Genomic DNA, 21,477 nt, shown 5'->3' on the forward strand with positions numbered 1-21,477 from the left:
CTCAAATTTGTGGCAATTTCTTGCTTCAACACATGCTGAGATTATTGGCATCGTACTCAGGGAGTCAGAAGTATCTCCGTTCAGCTGGGGTTGTGTGATTTTAAAGAATTTTCATAAATTATTATTATTTTATTTTACATGGTTGGTTTGCCTGAATGCATGTCTGTACCATGTGTGCCTGGTGGCCACTGAGGCCAGAAGTGTTAGATCCCTTGGAACTGGAGTTACAGTCAGTTGTGAGCCACTATGTAGGCGCTGGACTTCGAGCCCTGGTCCTCTGGCAGAGGAGCAGGTGCTCTCAACCACTGAGCCATCTCTCCAGCGCCTTAAACAACTTCTTTTTACATTCAGTTATTTATTTATTTTTGCGTGTGTGCATGCATGCATGTGCTGTGTATGCAGTTGCTATGATGTGCATGTGGAAGTTAGGACACAAGTTGTAGGACTCTATTCTCTCTTTCCACTATGTGAATGGGGGATTGAATGCAGATTGTCACCCCTGGCAGCAAGGACCCTTACCCACTGAGCCATCCCATAGGCCACTTTGTAATTTTCAGAACAGATTTGTTGAGATGTGAGTCACATACCACACAACTTACATATTTAAAGTGTCTAGCTCACGGTTTTAATTCCTGGGCTTGAGCGATTGTCCTGTCTCAGCCTTTCAGGCACTGGGACCCCAGAAGCATGTGGCTGTATACAGATCCTGCACTGACTTTAGAGAGAGGCTTTGTGACCACTGGCAGCCACTCACCGGCTTAGCTACTTTTCTTTTTCTTTTTCTTTTTTTTTTTTTGATTTTTCGAGACAGGGTTTCTCTGTGTAGTCTTGGCTGTCCTAGACTCGCTTTGTAGACCAGGCTGGCCTCGAACTCACAGTGATCCACCTGCATCTGCCTCCCGAGTGCTGGGATTAAAGGGGTACGCCACCATGCCCGGCTTTACCTACTTTTCTATTGCTGTGATAAGGTACCAGTGACACACCTCCTCCAACAAGACCACACCTCCTGGTCCTTCCCAAACAACCTATCAACTGGAGACCAACTACTAAACCATATGAGCCTATGGGGGCCATTCTCACTGAAACCACCGCTTTCCATTCCCTGGCCCCTGGAAGGGCTGTGTTTCCAGATGTGGACTTTGAGATTTCTGAAGCCCATGCCATTTCCAGTTAGCTCTCACAGTCTCGTGCTTATTGTCTGAAGATGTGAGCTCTCAGATACTGCTCCAGTGCCATGCCTGCCTGGCTGCTGCCATGCTCCCCACCAGAAGGGTCATGGACTCTAACCCTCTGAAATTGGTAAGTCCCAAAATAACCTCTTTCTCTTATAAGTTGCATTGGTCAGGGTGTCTTATCACGACAATAGAAAAATCACTAATATACTCTGCACCTCTATGCCATCTATCTTTTCCCCTCAGGCCTAGGCAGCCACAGAGGACTTCCAGGCTTTTAGATTGCCTTTGCTGGATGCTTCCCAGAAACAGAAACACAGAATGTGTGTCACCTTTGTGATTCTGCCTGGAGAAACTTAGGTTAAGTCATAAGCACGAAATTCAAATTACCTACAAAAGTTTGGATTCCCTGGCAAATGCCAGCCATGAAAGAGGATTCCTTCCCTCCTTTTCTCCATAACCTCCCAAGTCTAGTTATTTTATTTTCACATTTTCTAGAGTTATAACATCCACAGTCTGTTCTCTGTGCATAGTCGCTGGGGCTGCTTGACAGTGGTCCCATATGTAAATGAAGTCAGTGTTCATTATCAGTCTGTGTATATAGTCTCTGTCACTGAGTTCTTTATTTTGTGTCAGCTCCTAAGTGGATGCTTTTCAGGGTTAAATAGGTTGACATAGTTGGGGCTTTTGTTTGTTTGTTTCTTTTTCTGAGACAGAGTCTCATTACTTTTCTTCTACTCAGATGAAAACCCTGAGTACTTGAAAACTACCTCTTCATGCAATGGTAGTCCAGACCCTTGGGTACTGCAGACTTAGGGGCTGGGCTGCCAGAAGGGCTTATAGCTCTAAGCCATTGTTAACCTGTGGGTCATGACCCCTTTGGGGGTCAAACAACCCTCTCACAAAGGTGGCATATCAGATATTTATTTACATTACAATTAATAACAGTAACAAAATTACAGTTATGAAGTAGCAATGAAAATAATTTTATGCTTAGGGGTCACCACAAGATGAGGGACTGTATTAAAGGGTCGCAGGATTAGGAAAGTCGAGAACCACTGCAAGTTGTAAAGCTCAGAAGCTTATAGTGTTAGGCCACAGAAGCCAGAGACCTGTGACTCTAGGTGCTCAGGTTGGAGAGACATTGCTCTGGCCTTTGATTGGCAGCATGGGGCAGTCCCAACTAGTGAAATTCATAGTGTTTAAACAGCAGTGAGACATGGCAATCAGCAGCAGCCAGCTAGCATTATAGCTCCTAAGCTCTGAGTGCTGGGACCTTTGGCTTTTAAAACTTTGGCAGCCCCCTGGCCGTCTTCAGGGCATTGTGAGCCTCCACCTGCGATCTTTGGCTCTTTATGACTTCTTTTTTTCTCTGTATTTCCACCATCTTTCACTGTTTCCACTGCCTGTGATCCCTACCTTTTCTGCCTTTGGTATTTTCTGGAACTGTTCAGCTGCTCTCCTGCTACTGTACAGCTTTGGCCACTGCCTCTGCTAGCTGCTGCCATCACTGCCATGATCATGTTACCCACCTAGTCAGTCTCCTTTACCCACAATAGAGACCAGTAAACAAGACCAGACCACTTAAGAAGCCTCCTACTCAACACTCAGAGAGGCAGAGGCAGGTGGATTGCTGTGAGTTCGAGGCCACCCTGGTCTACAAAGCAAGGCCAGGACAGGCAGGGATATACAGAAAAACCCTGTCTTGAAAAACAAAACAAACAAAAAAGGCCTTCTACATGGCCTGTGTTCTAACTTCATTGGGTAGCCCAGGAGGATGTCTCCCCAAAAGAGCCAAACAGCAAAGGGTTGTGGTATAGTTGTATAATACAAAGTTGGCATTATAATTTGCACCAATCACAGCACACCTTCAAGTTCTACCAACCAAAGGCCTTACGCACGGACCAGTTATAGGCCTAGCACTGTGAGTCATGAGCTTCCTTCCTGGCCTGAGAGAAGAGCTACAGGGTAAGCTGGGTTGTTTGGAGTTCCCAGGGTTTGTAATCCAGGCTGCCGGGAGCAGGCATGACTAGACTACAGCCTCTGGAGCAGGAGGCCTAGCTTATAGCTTCACTGGTCATTAAGACTGAAGTGAAGTATTCTCAGAGTGGTAGTAGATGGCTTAAAATAATCAGGAGATGCATATAACTTTAATCCCAGCATTTAGTATTGCTGAGGTGGGAGGGGCAAATGGAAGGCAATCCTGATTAGAGAATTACCAGGCAAGACTGAGCTACCTAGTGAAGTGTTTTGTTTTGTTTTGTTTTGTTTTGTTTTTTCTAGAGAGGGTTTCTCTATGTAGCCTTGGCTGTCCTGGACTTGCTTTGTAGACCAGGCTGGCCTCAAACTCACAGTGGTCTACCTGCTTCTGCCTCCAGAATGTTGGGATTAACCACCACTGCCTGGCTCCTAGTGAGTTCTTAACCGCAAACAGTCAAGCCCAGGCTGGGGACGTAGCTCAGTTGGTAGAGTGCTTGCCTAAAACACACGAGGCCCTGGGTTTGTTCCCCAACTCTACATAAACCGAATATAGGGTTATACTCCATCAGACAGAAGATCTAGACGTTCACCGTCATCGTTGGCTACATATGTCAAGGTTATCAGAGACCCTATCTGAAAAACAACACTCTCCCCAACTACAACGACAAACCAAATCAGGCCAGCCAACAACAAAAACAGAAACAGAAATCAAGTGTGACTAGGCTGTCTTGGAGGCAGCCCTGTTGTTTGCTAACAGGTTGCTTGGCTGGCATTTCCCTGCTGGAGGTAGCCAGGCATGGGACGGGACCTGACAACTGCCACTCAAATAGTTGAGTGGCTTGCTGCCAAATAGTTGAATTTATTCAAAGGAAATAAACATCAAGAAGTATATCACAAAGAATTATCACAAAATTGGCATTCCCTAAATATACTGTTTGTTTGTTTATTTATTTGTGCATATGAAGCCCTAGGTTGACATCCAGTGTCTTCCTCTGTTGTTCCCCACCTTATATCTGAGACAAGTTCTCCCACTGAACCCAGACCTCACTGATTCAGCTGGCCTGGCTTGCAAACAAAGCCCGGTTCCTCCTTTTTCCCACTCTGCCTTTGCAGTACTGGGATTACACTGAGAAGCTCCTACACGCAGCTCCTCATATGGATACTGGGTTTCTGAATCCAGGACTCCAGGCTTGTATAAGTGCTTTACTGACTGAGCTATGACCTAAGCACCAAAGTTAAAGTTCTTTCTTTCTTTCTCTCTTTCGTTCGTTCTTTCTTTCTCTCTTTCCTTTCTCCCTCCTCTCCCTGCCCCCCTTCCTTCTTTCCTTCTCTTTTTAAAACGTTATGAATGTTTTGCCAAAGCATATGTGTGTGCACCACCTGCATGCCTGGTGCCCATGGAGACCCAAGAAAGCATCAGATTCCCTGTAACTAGGTTACAGATGGTTGTGAAACACCACCTGCTGCTGCTGAGATGCTGAGAATTAAACCTGGTCCTCTGAAAGAGCAGAACCACAGAGCCATCGCTGCATCCTCCCAAACTATCATCCTTAACAGTGCTTATCAGAATTGCCTTCTCCCCCTCCCTACCCCCCCACCCGTCCCGCACCCAATCCACCTGCCTCTGCATCCCCGAGTGCTGGGGTTAAAGGTGTGCACCACCAGGCCTGGCCCAGAATTACCTTCTTATGATGCTTAACTGTGTGTGACCCCAGGCCTAATGCTCCTAGGGAAGTTTGGGATCCTCTATTCTGGCCTCACGTTCACCCTTCTGCCTCCGTACCCTGAGTACTAAGAGATTACAAACTTGTGCCCTGTTCCTATTTTTTTCTTTTTCTTTTTGTGTTTAATTTAAATTTTGGCCTTTTGAGACAGGGTCTCACTATGTAACTCTGGCTGTCCTGGAGTTCACTATGTAGACCAAGTTGTACTCGGACTCACAGAGCTCCATGTGCCTCTGCTCCCAAAGTACTGGGATTAAAGGTGTGTGCTACCACAACCAGCCTTGACTTTTAAAATCTTAAAGTTGATCCTTTTAATTTTTCCCCTTGTGGATACTCAGATATTTTATTATTTGTTCTTGAAACCGAATAGCTTAATCAGTGTATCCGTCTGTATTGCTGTGTAACAAATCATTCCCAAACATAGCAGTCCAAGACCAACATTGTCATCTCACAGTCTGTGTGGGTTACAAATACAGACACAGCTTAGTTGGGTTTTTCTCTTTCTCACAGGTGCAGTTAAGTTACTGGCTCAAGGTCTATTGTCTCAACTGCAAGCTCAGCTGGGAAGGCTGCCAGGCTCCCTAGTGGTTACTGGCAGGATTCACATCTTTGGGTGCCCAGCTCCCTTTCCTTGATGGTTGTTGGCTCCCAGTTTTGTAATATGTGAATTTTTTTTTAACAGTCTTGGGACCAAACATAGGGCTTCAAGCAAGATAGGCGTGGTCTTTGCCACTGAGCTACCCTCTCCAGAAATGGCTTCTTTTGCTTAGCAGTTTGCTTCATCAAAGCAAAGAGGACAAGGAAAGGCTAAGAAGGAAGAGACTGTATTTTATAGCCCAGTCACAGAAAGGTTACCTGCACTTTGCTGTAATTTACTCATTCAAAGCTACTTGCCAGGTACAGTTGACTTTAGAGGAAGGGGGACAGGGCAAGGACTTAAGGAAGCCACTGCACACAGCCAGGGAGTGTGCTATGGCGGGTGCTCCACAACACCTCAGAGTGGGTCCTGACAGTGCTTTTTCTTCTGCAGGGCCAGTAGCCGGCTTTCCTTATTTTATCTCCTTGAGTATCTCTTAGTTTTATCAGTTTTCTTTTCCTTGTGCTGGGTCATGGCAGGGACTGGTACTTGTGTGAGGCAAACAGACATCAACAGAGAGAACTGTGAGAAAACTCCTAAATCTTTGTTCCCAAGAGTGGGCACCTCCGTAGGTGCCCCCAAACTACGGCATGTATCTGTACCTCACTCATCCTCAGCCATCCTCCAGGTCACCCACTGCTATGACTATTTTATCTTTTTGTCCTCTTAGCAACCACTACAAAGTGAGGTATTTTTAGTGTGTTTGCTCTGTGTTGATATTGTTTGTGGGTTTGCTCCTCCTTTTAGTAATATTTCCTCAGGTAAGTCACCTCCCTTTATGTCTTATCCTATTGAGGGTTGGTTTTATCTGCCAGAACTTTCTGTATTGAATTTATGTCCTTATCATATTATTCCATAGTTTGAAATAATTATAAGAATGCTTGTGTCCCTTCCCTTACCAATTTGCCTTCTAGGCTGGATTCTACACCCCACCCCATTTCCTTCTCTTCCTTTTCCCTCCCTCCCATCTTCTCTCCTTCTTTTTTAAAAAATATTTATTTATTTATTTATTATGTATATAATGTTTTGCCTGCATGTACACCTGCACACCAGAAGATCTCATTATAGGTGACTGTGAGCCATCATGTGGTTGCTGGGAGTTGAACTCAGGACCTTTGGAAGAGCAGCCAGTGCTCTTAACCTCTGAGCCATCTCTCCAGTCCTTCCCTCCCTCTTATTCCCCTCCCTCCCCTTACCTATCACTCTCTCTTCTTTGTTTGCTGTTCTTGCTGTATATGTGTGAATGCATGGTATGTATGTATGTATGTATGTATGTATGTATGTATATGTGAGAGAACAAGACGTGTGCAGTGCCCATGCAAGCCAGAAGAGGGTGTGTGTATATCAGATCCCTTGGAGCTGGAGTTACAGGCATTTAAGAGCTGTCTGATGGCTGCTGTAAGAGCAGAGCACCCTTAAGCACTGAGCCATTTCTCTAACCCTCTTTCCTTCCTATTAGAGATCAGTGCATTGAGGGTGGTGTGGCCGTAGACAAGGTTTTCCTAACATCTCTTCTGCCTTTCCCCTATCTATCCTCTTTCCTTTCCTTTTCCTTTCCCCTATCTCTTTTTCTACCTCCATCCCCCTCCTCCCGTCCCCCTCACTTCACCCCCTCCTACATGTCTGCATATGTGTGCAGATCACATTCCTCTGGTCTGGGTGTGAGTAGCTCTGTGCAGACACTCCACTGGCTGTGCTCTCAGAGCTCTTGACTCTGGTCCAGGTTTCTCTGTGCTTTTCCTCTTCTGCACAGGGGCTGCAGTCTGAGTTGAACATTAGGCTCTGTAGACTTTTCTGCCGCCTGAGGGAATTGCAGAATCAAGTAGGAGGGAGTTTTTGTTAGGGCACCTGGCTCTGCTCCTAGTTGGGGGATTTAGGTAAATGCAGTTTAAGGCAGGGCTCCTCTGTGTAATTGGTGGGTGCAGCCTCTTCTGGAATGGGGGGCTGCCTTCTGGATGGCCATTTTTGCAGCAGCTTGTCCCACTGGCTCTCTGTTAAGGACACCTATGGGCTATATCCTCCTCCAAAGAGGAGGGTTTTGTAAAGTGGCTCTGGGAAGACTGAGTAGCAGACACTGCATAATCATCTACTTTTCTGCTTGCCTGCCTGCATTTAATGTTTATTTCATTAGATTTTGTTCTTGCTTTGGTGAAAACCTTTTTCCCTCCACCTTACTACTTTTGGCTTCTGGAGAGAAGGAAAGTCCATGATGCAATCTTAGCCACCAATTTTACCTGGGGGATGCCCCAGATGGCCTTTCCAACTCAAACTTGATCAGGACATTGAATTTGCTCCTTACCCAGGGTAGGATGGAGTAGAGCCAGCACGGCATCCCTGAGGTGCTTAAGATGGCCTGAGGTGGCTGTCCTTTTCAACTTTGAGGACTCCCAAGTCACTCTGGGATCAGCCAGGATGTATGTTCATTGGAGCTATGGTCATGGTCATCTGAGGGTCGCCTCCCAGGACAGTGCCAGAAGAAGTACCTCAGAACTTCAGAACTCTCCTACCACTTCCCAACACCACCCTTGAGGGCTTTTGGGAGAAACCCCTTTGTTTTCTGCTCTTTGGGCTTGTGTAACCAGCATCCCACTCGCAGGTCTGCCTCAGTGGGGCTTACAGCAGCCCACCATCTTGCTAAGATCCAGCAGGTATCTCTCCTCAAGTGGCAGCACAGTCCATCAGTAAAGCTCACACTCTGACAGGAATCCCCAGGAGGACCCCAAAGCTTGCTGTCTCACTTTCCCAGCTCACCCTTTTATTCATTTGATGCAGCCCACCCAGCCACACATCCCACTGGCCACACCCTCTACCTAGCTCCACCCAAGGCCCACCCAGCCACTAGGTTGTTGGGTGGTTGATGGCCTCTGGAGACCAGTCAGTGCCCTTGTGCCCTATGCCAGTCCCTGCCATTACAGGTTGGCAGGCCTAAGAGTAGAGCATGCCAGCCACATGGCTGTTTCCTGGCAGCCAGGCTGTACTCTGGGTCTTTCCTGGTGGCTGACTCAGCCATGTTGAATGTGGCATTTCTGCATAAGTGGGAGGGGGCTTGTTTGGGTTTTCCTGGGTACCATAAGTCCAGTGGCCTTCTCCCTTCCCTGGGGGTCTTAGAACCCATTTGTCAGAGATCAGTCACTGCTCAATTTGAAGGCTGAGGTGGGCTCAGGTTGAAGACACAGGCTCTTGAGGGCTGACCTTGCCCAGGATGTATTCTTCATCGTTCTTCCTGTGTGTATGTGCCTACCTCTTTATATATGTGTGGTGAGAATTGTGCATGTGTAAAGGCATGAGTATGAGCGTGTGTATGTTTTGTGCATGGAACGAAGGTGTATATGCGTGTATGCGTGTGTGTGTGTGTGTGTGTGTGTGTGTCTGTGTGTATGCGTGTATGTGTGTGTATGTGTGTTTGTGTCTGTGTGTGTGTGTGTGTGTGTGTGTGTGTGTGTGTGTGTGATCTGTTAGCCCTGTTATGAGCCCAAATGCTGCACAGGTACATGGTAGGCTGTTCTTTAGTTAGTGTTCAGTCTGTGACTGACTAATACAAGTACTAATTCATGAATTCATTGTGTAGTTTGGTTTTTGTTTCTGAGAGAGTGTGTTGCCATGTTGCCCAGGCTGGCTCGACTCTTGGGCTCAAGTGGTCACCTGCCTCACCCTTCCAAGCAGATGGACTTTACAGGGAGCATTGCATACCTGGTACCATACCTGTTTTGATAGTTTACATATCTCCTCTGTTACCTACATATGTGTGTACATGTGATATGTGAATGTTGTGTATGTAGCTCAGGTTTTGAGTGTGTGTGCACATGCATCAAATCTTCCATGTGCCTGTATGAAGCACTGCATATATGTAGTTATATGTGCAGGAGTCTGTATGCTTAGGTTGTTGCATCTGTGTCTGGTATGTGTATGTGGATAACTGACAGTGTGAGCATTGTGGTACGTGCACAAGCTTCTCTGGCTAGGATGACTAAGACCAGACATCACTTGTCACTGGTTCAGCTCAAGAATGAAATGTCAGAGGTCAGGGGTTCTCAGGCCCCAAGCAGTGTTCCCAGGCCCTCGTACTCATCAGGAACTAAGTCAGGGCCCAGGGAAGCCACCAGGCCCCAAGGAGGAGCCCAAGGCAGAATCAGATTTCCCCCTTGGAAGTCCCCTTTGTGCGAGTGTCAGGGAGATAGTAAGGCCTGAGAAACTGAAGGGCCTGGATCAAGCAAGCCAGCCACCGTGGACAGGAGGAGACAGATTGAAAGAGCATGTAGGATAAAGAAGTCATGCAGGGTCAGCAGGCGCTGGGATTTGTCTGCCGCCCTACGGGGAAGCATCTTGGCAGCTGCTGGCAGCTGGTCTATGCCTGTGCCCTGGCCGGCTCAGCCACACTGGGCAGGACCAGTGATGAGGAGAAGCTGAGGGAAGAAACGTTAGGGGCCATGTCATGTGAGGTGTATGTGCTGTCCAAGAGGGACTTGGACCTGAGAGATGAGCAGTCGACCAAATTCTTCAAAACTGGAGACTAAAAAAATTATCTATTTAATGTATATGTGGTTGGTGTGTGTGTGTGTGTGTGTGTGTGTGTGTGAGAGAGAGAGAGAGAGAGAGAGAGAGAGAGAGAGAGAGAGTGTGATGTGTGTGTGGTGTATGTGTGTGTATGTGGTGTGTTGTTTGGTGTATGTGTATATTGTGTGTGGTATTTGTGTGTGTTGTATGTGTGTGATGTGTGTATGTGGTATATGCATGTGTGTGTTGTGTGTGGTGTAGTATGTGTGTGATATATGTGTGTATTATGTGTGTAGTTGGTGTGTATGTGTGTGGTGTGTGTGTGGTATATGGATGTATGTGTGTGGTGTATATGTGTGAATGGTATCTGTAGTGTGTGTGTGTGTGTGTGTGTGTGTGTGTGTGTGTGTGTGTGTGTCTATGTGGTGTGCTTATGCCATGGCACATGTGTGGAGGTCAGAGGACAGCTTGGGGGTATTATTTTCTCTCTTCTTCCACTGTGGCATCCAACTCAGCATGGGCTCATCAGGCTTGCTGGCAAGTGCTTTTACCTGCTGAACCACCTTGGTCAGCCCTTGGCGTATTTGTTTGTTTTCTATTTCTTTTTCTCTGTCTTTCTTTCTTTTTTTTATAAGCTGTTTCACTCTGTAGTTCAGGCTGGTGCAACCTCAAAGTGCTGGGAGTACAAGGTGTGAGCCACCATGTCTGCCTTCTTTCTTTCCTTTAATTAAAAAAAAAGTGTGTGTGTGTGTGTGTGTGTGTGTGTGTGTGTGTGTGTACCACAATACAAGTGTGGGGGGTCACAGGACAACTTGTAGGAGTTGGATCTATTCTTTCACCATATGGGGCCCAGTTCCCAAGCCTCTGATCCTTAAGACTAGCACCAAGTGTGTTTCCTGCTGAGCCATCTCACTGCTCCTTTCTTCCTTCCTTCCTTTCTTTCTTTCTTTCCTTCTCTCTCTCTCTCTCTCTCTCTCTCTCTCTCTCTCTCTCTCTCCTTCCTTCCTTCCTTCCTTCAATAGGATTTTACTACATAACCAAGGCTGGCCTGGAACATGTACTAAGTTTATAGGCATGTGCCACCACGACTGAAGTTACAGACATGTGCTAAGGTTACATGCGTGTCCTGAGGTTACAGGCATGCACCTCTATACCACCATGTCTGGCTCTGTTTGCTTGATTTTTATCTGAAGCCAAGTCTGACTATATCATAGAAGTCACTGAATGAGGACTGAATTGTGCCCTGGCTATGAGGACCACAATTGTGTATAGTCATGTTTCCAGCTGCAGAGGCGCAGTATGTTGGTGTCTGTCCAGGCTCCCCTACATCATTGTGCAGCCAGGGAAACCAAGGCCCAGAGGCAAGTGGGGACTCCTTCCCAAGGTCCCCAGCAGGTGTCCCACCCTTTGTGGCAATGCCACTCCTTGAGCCCAGAAGACTGAGCTTTCACTACCTTAAGAGCCTCTGTAATTATGGGATTAGAAAGCAGGCTCTCTCTACCAGCCCTCTGCCCCTCAAAGCCGCAAGTAGAGTGATGGATTTGGTGGCATGGTGCCTGCTCCAGGTGTGTCTGAGGAAACCTGGCACCCCTAGGCAGCTTGTTCATCTTGAAAGGCCCATTGTGGCTGCAGCCTCCCTCTAAGGGGCTCTATTTTGGGACCAGGATCCACCCTAGTGCAGCTGGAAGAAGGAAAAGGTGTATTTCAGTATGTCCAGTGGGTGTGAAGAGGGCAATGTGTGTGCAGGGGGGGTGACACCACACAGGAGAGTATGCCCCTGTGGAGGAAGAGAGGACTCAGAGGCAGGCCGAAGTACATGGAGAGGAGAGGCTTCTGGCTCAGGTAGAGGTGGACTGATGACAGGATACCACGGGGAGGGCAGGTGCTCTGGGCCAGGCTTTCATGTGGTCCAGAATCTGGGTAGACAGGCCCTGTCAAGATGGAATGCAGGGCTGTGGTCTGCCTGGGCCTCACCCGAGTCCTGCCCACCGGTGACTTCCTGCTTCCCACTACTGTGGGTGCCCAGCCTCTGTCCTATGACTAGAAGGAGACCCACCCTGACCTCAAGGGCCTCCCAGTCAGGGTACCAAGGGCCAGAAGCAGCAGCCACAGGCAGCCAGGCTGGGTGGAGAGATCACAGAAGCCGCTTAGTCTCTGTTCTGCTCTTCTTTCAGCAGATTGGGTCATTTTCCTGCCCCACCCGTGTGGCCGCACATTCCAGCCTCTTGCCATTGCTCGCAGGGTTGTCTGCCAGGCATTGTTTGTAGTGCATTCCTGCAGCTCTTTCTAGCTCATCCTAACTGCCCCTGAGTGTCTGCTAGGGTCACCTCGGCCCAGGACTCCTTCCTCATCTGACTCCCCCTACCATCCTTTAAAGCACAGTAGCCATTGGAGGCCCCTGGGAGTTCTTTAGGCCAAAGGCCTTCTCATTCTCACCATGTACAAGCCAGACACAGAGGAGAGGGCCTCCCTGGAAAGTCACCCTTGGGCCTGAGTGCCCTGGTCTGTGGCATGGTATAATGGTAACCTTATCAAATTACCTGACCTGAAATGGGTACCAGAGTGGTGATGCCTGCCATGCAGTAGACGTTCTTCCTGGTAGTGGTTTTTCATTTCTCTGCCTTTGGGATCTAAAGCCTTTGAGTTCCCAAGCCTGTGCTGCTTTGGGTATAGCCCCGTGACTTCAGGAATGACTAATTCCACCCTGGCAATAAGCTCTCCAGACCTGGGAGAAATGAGCCTTTCCTCTCTTTCTTCGGTTGCTTCATTAAGCTCTTCTTGAGTGAGGGGAATAAGGATTGTTCTAATCCACTGGCACGAGGTAGCACAGTACAGAAAGCTGGGTAAGACGGGCCAGCAGCAGAGGACGCTGGGAGCCAGGCAGGGGTGGGCACTGGAAGGGGGCCTGAAGCCTTAAGTTTCAGGTTGGCTTGACCTGGGCTGGCTAAAACCTGAGAAAAACCTTGGCCTTGACTAAGAATTACCTTTGTCTGCACAATGGCCATGCTAAGGCTTGCTCTGGAGGGCCTGGGAAAGGTGCCTGACAGAAGCCATTGGAGATGCTTCGGGGTGGGCAGGCTGGGGTTTGGGGGCCTTACTGTTGTGTGCAGTCCTTGGGAGGAAACAAACAGAAGGTGGGTGAGCTCAGGTCTTGGCCTTCCTGTCCTGAGTCTACATGTTTGGAAGTGCTCTGGTAGTTTTGTTGTCTCCTCCTTTGGGGTTCCATGGGTCTTGCGGGCTGTGAACAGGAGTTCTCAGACCAGGGGCCTGGTATCCATCTTGAGGTCTCAGTGGCAACCTGCCTGTCTATCCTGGGGGCTGCCATTCCAGACACCTCCTGCCCACCATCCTCCACAGTACCTTCCCCTCTGCACAACTGAAGAGGGACTGTGGGGGAGGACACTCTCACCCAGGCCATCCTCTCTCCGCAGGTGTTCCTGGCCCTCGGGGAGCTCCTTCTGGCTTGCAACTGGGCAGTAGTTGCTGATATCCTGTTGGTAGGTATGGGTTGCATGTTGGATCTGGCACTTTTGAGTAGCCTGTGGATTGGGAAGGACTTCAGAGGCCACGGTGTGGGGCAGGGGGTGGGGCGGTTAATGGCACTTCACAGTTTCCATAGACAAAGTACCCCTTTTCCAACATTCTCAAATGTTGCCTCTGTCATCCCTGCACATGAGCATGGAAGCCCAGAGAGGGTAGGTACCTGGACCAAGGTCACACAGTGCCAAGGCTCTGAGCTAGGACTGGCACACAGGCTTTCATTCCTTGGCCACCATGCTACCTCTCAATAAGAGGCTACTCAGCCTGTGCTTTAGGGTCACAGGGAAGGATGCTCGACTTAGAGCACTAACCACTGAACAGCCCGTCACACCTCATGGATTACGTGAAGGGCTGACTGGGCTATGATGAGACCTAACGCTGTTCCCACCACATGGGTTTGGTGTCCAGAGTCCAGCTTGGCCCTTCCCAAGCTCCACCCTATTCAGCCTCTCAGCCACCTCTGAGGAAGGACAGGGACTTTGGAGACTGGGAAAGTCTGAACTCTTATTGATAACAGGGCTCCTACACCTAGGAACACCCTGAGTACCCTCCTACTGCCTCTTGGCAGGTTGGTACGGTCTAGCGCAGGCCATAGGGTTCTGGGTGGTCTGGTCACAGGCAGAAAACTGTCTAGTAGGGGTTCAGCTTGGATCCCCCTCCAGAGACAGACCTGGGCTTCAGCCCCACTTCTGCCCTATGTCACTCACTAGTTATGTGACTTTAGGCAGCTTGCTTTGTTTCTCTGCTCTTCAGTTTCCTCATAAGGAAAATGGGGGTGAAATGTTGATATCATTGTTGTGAGAGTGAAGATAGAGAGGACATATAGACAGTTTAGCCCAGCATCAGGCGCTGGGGTTAATGGTCAGGATTCTGATTGTGACCCTGAGGTTTTCATGGCTCTTCTGTCTCCTAACGTGGTCTTGGGTTCCTAGAATCTGGGTTTGGAAGGACTATGGGTCTGTATGTCATTTCACGAGCCTTATGCTGCCAGGATGCTCACTGGCTGATGTGGCCCAGGCTCAGCTCTGCCTTTGGCTCTAGGGACCAGATCAGTTGCAGAAATAGCCAGTCTTCCCTGCCCCTCCCTCTGCACCAGAGACCTGGGCTCCAGACAGACCTGGCAAATGGCTCTGGGCCTCAGTTTCCTTGCCTATAAAAAGGTCTAATCATTACCTGCCCAGTGCCTGAGGGACACCCACCCTCCACATAGCTCATCCGCTCTCAGGCGGCTCAAGTTGCACTGTACCTGCCCCCCACAGCTTCCTGTGCTTACCCCCCACTGTGATCTCGTTTCCACATGGCAGCCCTGAAGATATGTGAAGGCTACATGGCATCCCTATGTCTGTTTCTGCTGGAATCATTAACCTGGCAGGAGCCAGGCGCTTTGCGGGGCTAAAGAGGAGCGTGCCCACACCTGGGAAAGAGGAGCAGGGTGGTTCTGGGGTTGAGCTAGAATCTGGACTGTTGGGGAGCTGGCTCACCACATGCAGCCTAGCCTACAACTCTCTGACCCTTTGTGGCATGGAGGCTTCTCTAGCTAGCTCCATGCTCTTTTCTCTGATTTCTCTCCTTTCCTAAGCTCAGTGGCCCACAGTGGATTAGACAGGGTTGGGGGTAGTAAGGAGTGCAGCCTTGTCTCTAGCTCCCTGGCAGAAAAAACAGGACCTGGCTCAGGAGGGCATTATTTCAGGTCCTAGAAGGAGCTCTCTGTGCAGTGAGAGGGGCACAAGTTTACAAGAGACTACACTGCACACATGGCAGAAAGCCAAGTTGCAGGGGACAGGGAGGGGGCAGGTTTGGAGGTCCCACGGAGGAAGCAGGGCAGGGGAGGGACGTGTGTGGAGACAGGTTGTGCAGCAAGTGGAGGAAGGGCCTGCACCCTCCTGAGAGGGAGGTGAACTTCTCTCTGGGTTGCTGTGAGGGTATTGCAGAAGGAGGTGGACAGCTCTCAGGAGAGAGAGAGAGAGAGAGAGAGAGAGAGAGAGAGAGAGAGAGAGAGAGAGAGAGAGAGAGAAAAAAGAAGAAGAAGAAGAAGAAGAAGAAGGAGAAGAAGAAGGAGGAGGAGGAGGAGGAGGAGGAGGAGGAGGAGGAGGAGGAAAGTGTGGGTTCCTGGGGAGCTGGAGCCTGAGGGTAGGTAAGAAGGAAGAGGAGGGACAGCAGGACTCAGTCAGGAGCATTCTAACAATCGGCTTTTCATACTTACTCCCACCACTCACCAGCTGAGAGCTAGAGATCTTGGCTCGCTCACTTGACCTCTCTGTGCCCAGTTAGCTCAAATGTACAATAGATGGAGAAAAATCTCCTGCCCATTGTGCTCCGGGCCACAAGGGAGCAATGAGCTAAAACCTGTACCCTGTGTGTCCCTGAGAAGGTGGCACCCAGTCCCCACCAGTCCTGCCTCAGGACACTGCTCTCTCCATAAAGGAGAGTAGAATCTAGGCTTCTCTTAAGATGAGAGGCCTCAGTGCTCCAATGGTTCTCACACTGCACCATTACTGAGCCAACCTTGGAGGAGCTTGTCACTGATTGTGGGCTCTTTGTGCTCAGCATCTGATTGGGTGGGTGGAGAGTGGGTACAGGAACTGCGTTGCCAGCAGACTTCCCACAGAGGCCTGACCCAGTAGTCTTCAGCACAGCTTCTGGGTTTGCACAGTCATCTCTCCAGCCTTCGGGTTCCGTATAAATTTCTCCTTATTCATCTCCTTGTTCACCATCTCATGAGGAGCTCACTCCCTGCACCGTCCCTACACGTCTCCTCCTAGCACGACTGTGCCTTAGACAGCCTTCTCTCCTGGAAAGACCGAGAAGGTGTCTCTCTCTGTCCCTAAATCTGCTCCAGGAGCCTCCAAGTGCCCCACCCAGGCTGGCCCTCAGTGGTCCACTCTTTCTCGCAACTCTGCATCCCCATTCAGGGATGTCTGGCCACAGGGGTTGAGTTGGGGAGTACATAGGCCAGCTGCCAGGGAATCTGTCCTTAGTGATTGTCCCTCCAACTTTCCATAAGGCAGTGGCTGCCTGCACCTCTCTTGCCCCTGGTTATAAAGGGAACTGCTTTTCTGAGAAGGGCAAGCCAAAACACAGGTGTTTTTGTCTCAGAAGCTAGTGAACTTGGAATGTTGGAAACCCAAAAGTCACTCATTTTCAGAATTACCTACCCACTACAGCTTTCCTGGTGCTGCTAGGCTGAGCCTTTGCAGAGAGCTATGGGCACCCAGAGGAAGCAGGGAGGTGTGACTTATAGGTCTCCCTATACTGAGAAGATATAGAGCCAGCTTGCAAGGACCTTACTCAGAGGTCTGGGCAGCCCCAGCCCCATGTGGACCTGTGTGGGTACCTGAGTCCTCTGTTTAGGAAGCCAAAGCTTAGCTCGTCTCCCCAGAGCCAGCAATGACTAATCACATAATTATGGGGTGAGAAGGAAGTCCTGAGAAGGTGCAGAACTGTGGTTGGTTCCTCCTCCAGCGCTGGCAGGGCCTGGAGATGGCAAGGTGCCCAGCTTCTCTTACCACGTGTGGAGAGAACCTTGGCCTCAGTGACCCCCATACCATCTGAGTGCCCACAGTGGCTCCCCAGCTCAGCCCTGCCCACCCATGAACCCCTTTCCAGCAGACCTCCTGTGTCTGTCTGGTAGGGTTCTGGAATCCAGAGTCATATTTTTGGGTTCCTACCTTCCTATGTCCCCTTTGACCCCACTCTGTAAGACACTGACTCTCCTGCCCATAGGCAAGACCACTGAAGAGCCTTTGGTTTTGTTTTTGTTTTGAGACAGGATTTCTCTGTGTAGCCTTGGCTGTCCTGAAACTCACTGTGTAGACAAGGCTGGCCTCAAACTCACAGAGATCTGCCTGCCTCTGCCTCCCAAGTGTTAGGATTAAAGGCGCGCTCCACTGCCGGTTTTGTTTTATTTTGTTTTGAGACAGGGTCTCACTATATAGCCCTGGCTGTCCTGGAACTCACTGTGTAGACCAGGCTGGCCTCCAACTCATAAAGCTCCACTTGCTTGTGCCTTCTGAGTGCTGGGATTAAAGGTGTGAGCCACCAGGACCTGCTTCTGTCTTCTTAGCCTTACTGTCTACCTTTTAAATGGTATATAATGAGCACATCAACATGGCTGAAAATAGCAGTTCCCCTCAGCTCTAACAGTAGAGGCCAGTCCCTGAGAAGAGAAAGTCTACCATCCAGGCTTGGCCCTGTTCCTTCCTGGCTGGGCTGCTCTGGGCAATTTAATTACCTGCTCTATGAAGGCTTTATCTATAAAATGCAGGAAATAGTCATGTCTCCTTTATGACTTGTTGAGTTGGTATATAAAAAAATATATGCATGAAGCACTCATTAAATGCTAGCTGCTATTATTATTATTATTATTATTATTATTATTATTATTATTATTATTATTACTGAATGGATTAAGATAATGGACACTGAGGTCTTAGGGACAAGATTCCAGAGCAGCAATCTCCTCTGTGGCTGCCATAGTGGGGAGTAGCTCTGAGCTGGCAGGTTTTCTCCTGAGACTAGTCTTCCAGAATGTTCTATTAGACTTACTTGGTCAGCAGATTTTCAGTAGGCCCCCTGTTCCCCATATGTTATGGTACTCCAGGGACACAGGAGAAATTAGGGGCTTTGCTGTTAACGAGAAATATGGAAATGCCCCAAGAAGGACCCCTCCCAGTTCCAGAGGGGATCTGTGTGTTCATGAATGTGCATGTGTGTGCGCGCACGTGTGTCTGTGTGTGTGTGTGTGTGTGTGTGTGTGTGTGTGTGTGTGTGTGTGTGTGTGTGTGTAAAGGCAGGCCCCTGAACCTGAGGGCTTCACAGAGGAGGTGACATAAGGGTAAGTCATAAAAGTGATAAATAGTGCTGCCCCAGTTGGCTCAGTGAGGGAAGGCCTGCCAGGCAGGAAGCACACATGCTCAGAGCACTCTGCCAGCTGGACAGATGTTCATGTGAAGCTTCTGAGTATAACTGAATGACACTGAACATAGCTCTCAAGGTGGGAACTATCATTATCCCATTTAGAGAGGAGACAGGAAAAGCTGAAGCGACTTGCCCAAAGACGTACAGCACAGCTAATAGGTAGGGTTCAGGAGTGGACCCCAGACTGTCTGACTCCAGAAGTCACATTCTTGATGTCCTTACCTTCTTGCAGGGAGCTGTGTGAGCCTCCCTGGCACAGCCACCTTGCACTGGTCATGCTACCTGCACTGTTCTCTGGAGCACTGGACTGAGATACTGCCCACCACTGTGGTCATAGCCATGTGGGCCCTGCCAGCTCAAGTATAAACTCTCAAGAGTATCTCTGTTTGGTGTTGTGCTCCTTCCCCACTATCCCTGTCCTGGGGAGGCCTCTGGGGCCTCAAGGGGTCTGCGTCTTGGAACGGGACTGAGGCCTTGGAAGTCAGTAATCCTTCCTATCCATTCTCTGACCTGCCCAGTCTTCCTATCTGGGCAGGTGGAAACAGGAGGAGGAGGTAATGGTACCCCTTCTTCTCTTGCTGAAGGCTTACCTCTGGGGTTCCTGTGTTTTGCAGTCGGTAGTGGTACCCAGGTGTCGAGGCACGGCAGAGGCTCTCCAGATCACAGTGGCCCACGTCCTGGGAGACGCTGGCAGCCCCTACCTCACTGGACTTGTAAGGAGTGTCTAAGTGTGTGTAGGGGAGGGAATGGGGAAGTGCAGTTCTTGAAAAAGTCCTGGGGCCACCTGGTGGGCCCGGCAAACACCCCTCTCTTCACGGCAGATCTCCAGTGTCCTGCAGGCTCAGCGCCCCAACTCCTACCTGCAGTGCTTCCTCAGTCTGCAGCACAGCTTCCTGTGCTGTGCCTTCGTCATTGTGCTGGGTGGTGGCTGCTTTCTGCTGACGGCACTGCACCTGGAAAGAGACCAGGCACAGGCCAGACAGTCTGGCAAAGGTACTCCGACCCCTCATTCCCCCTGCCAAGGCTCCAGGTTGAACACTTCTGGACTGGGAGCAGTGGCGACCGCCTCTGCTTCTGGATTGCTTATTCCAGAGCATTTATTATGACCCTGCCATGTGCCAGGCATGGTAGCAGATGCCAGAGAGGCAGACAGAATAAACCTTCGTGGAGTTGATGCTTTAGTGGCTAGAGACAGACCAGAAATGGGAAAGGGGAGGGAAAAATGTTTGAGGTAAGTACTGTAGAGACAAAAGGCAGGAAAAAGGGTTGACAAGGACAGATGGTGTGGTCCTCATTGCACTGGTGACATTGGAGTGAAAGACAAAAGAGGAAAAGGGGGTGAGCCAAGAAGCTATCTGATGGAGTGGGCTCTAGGAAGTGAGAACAGCTAGTGCAAAAGTCTTGTGGTGGGAATGTGCCTGATGAGTTGAGGAGTGACTGATAAGGTGGCCAGTGAGACTTTAGCAGGCGTGAGGGGGATGGTGGGGGGAGTGAGGGAAGTGGAACACAGAGGAAATCCTTGGACAGCCGTGGCCTTAGGGGAGCCCCTGTGAAGTTCTCAGAGGGAAGGTCCTGAGGGCTTTTCATCCCCAGGGCTGCTGTACTGAGAATAGAATTCACAGTGCAGGAACTTGGGGCAGGGAGGTCTTAGAAGGCTCTGGACACTTCTGGGAGGAGCTAACTCCACAGGTATGGCACTGAAGGGAACTGATTTAGGATTTGCTATGCAAGCAGAACCTCAAAGATTTGTAATAGATTGTTCCCAGGCCTGGTCTCCAAGCCTCTTCTGCCTCTCTTGAGCTGGCTGATTATCTTTCTGCCTCCTGCAGGAACTCTGGACAAGGACACAGCCAGCAGGAATGCTAAGAGCCAAGGCCTGCTCTCTGGCACCAGCACCCCAACAGAGGAACCCTGAACCTTGCAGGCTCCATCCTACCTACATCCTTCTGGCGGCCCCACCCATCTTGGCTGTGACTCAGGGACCCCAGCAAAGCTACACTTGCCTCTTGTTCAGTCCCTGCTAGAGAGCTACCAGGGCTAGATTGAGCTGTCACCACCCTCCAGGGAGGCTTGGCCCTGTGTCTGCACCCAGCAGGGAGGCCAGGCCCTTATTAAAGCATGACCAGTGCAAAGCCCTCAGATTTCAGGGCTTCTTAGACCATCTTGTTATTTATAGCCCTGTGAAGCCTCTGCAGGAAGGAGGAGGAGGAGATCAGGCTAAGCCAAGGATTCATGGTGGCCTCTGCAGCGGGGACCCTGAGGGAGTTGGTCAGCTTTGGTGTCTGGGTGTTTCCACCATTAGCTTCTCACTCAGACTCAGCTTCTCCTGTTTGCAAAGGTGTGGGAGACACAGAACACCCCTCTGTGAGAATCCATCATCTGAATGGGAGGTAGTCTTGGAGGTGGGTTCCCTGTGGCTGCTGGTGTGGGGTTTGTGACCCCCTCAAGCATGTGCAAATTGCAGAGGAGGTGCCTCTGAGCCACATGCAGAGCATCTCACATGACTATTTGCACATACTCCTGGAAGTAGCCCTTCTTCTCTCCAGCATATGCTTTGACCCCAGCATCTCCATGGGGAGGGCTGGCTCTGTGGGACCCATGCTTGGCACTGGGTTCTGAGCAGCTGGGCTCAGCGGGCCATGCAGGAGATCAACAGCTTCCAGGAGGGCAGCAGCAGGGAGGCATGTTCTTTCTGCCTATGACCCCAGTTTCTGTCCCCTCCCCCGGAGCCCAGCCAGGCAATCACTCACTCACTCACTAGTTGCCACCTCTGCTGTGCCAGGCTGTGCCTGCCTCCCAGCGTCTGTGGGCAAAGCAGTGGCCCAGCATTCAACACGGCTCCTGGCTCTTACATTCTTCTCCTGCCTCCCAAGGCTTCTCCTTGTCCCTAGTTAGCTGTGATGGGCTTCTGGAGCTAGGTTCACTGGCTGAGTGTATAGCTGCCCCCAGGCTCAGCTCTCTTCAGGAACAGGCATCCCCAGGACAAGAGCCCCCAATCCATGGGTTGGCTCAT

General features: G+C 49.8%; 1 protein-coding gene across 3 annotated transcripts in view; it reads left to right on the forward strand.

The window, feature by feature from the left end:
- Window positions 1-20,622, forward strand: part of SPNS3 (SPNS lysolipid transporter 3, sphingosine-1-phosphate (putative)) — a 51,659-nt gene extending 31,037 nt beyond the window's left edge. For all 3 annotated transcript variants that reach the window (XM_084761470.1, XM_084761472.1, XM_084761471.1), the window contains exons 9-12: window positions 13,439-13,504; window positions 19,079-19,177; window positions 19,286-19,457; window positions 20,294-20,622. In XM_084761470.1, the coding sequence (XP_084617596.1) occupies window positions 13,439-13,504; window positions 19,079-19,177; window positions 19,286-19,457; window positions 20,294-20,379 (423 nt within the window). In that variant the 3' untranslated portion in view covers window positions 20,380-20,622. The remainder of the gene's footprint in view (window positions 1-13,438; window positions 13,505-19,078; window positions 19,178-19,285; window positions 19,458-20,293) is intronic.
- The last annotated feature ends 855 nt before the right edge of the window (window positions 20,623-21,477 follow it).

This window comes from Acomys minous, assembly GCF_964271855.1.
Source record: "Acomys minous genome assembly, chromosome: 16".
Classification (NCBI taxonomy): domain Eukaryota; kingdom Metazoa; phylum Chordata; class Mammalia; order Rodentia; family Muridae; genus Acomys; species Acomys minous.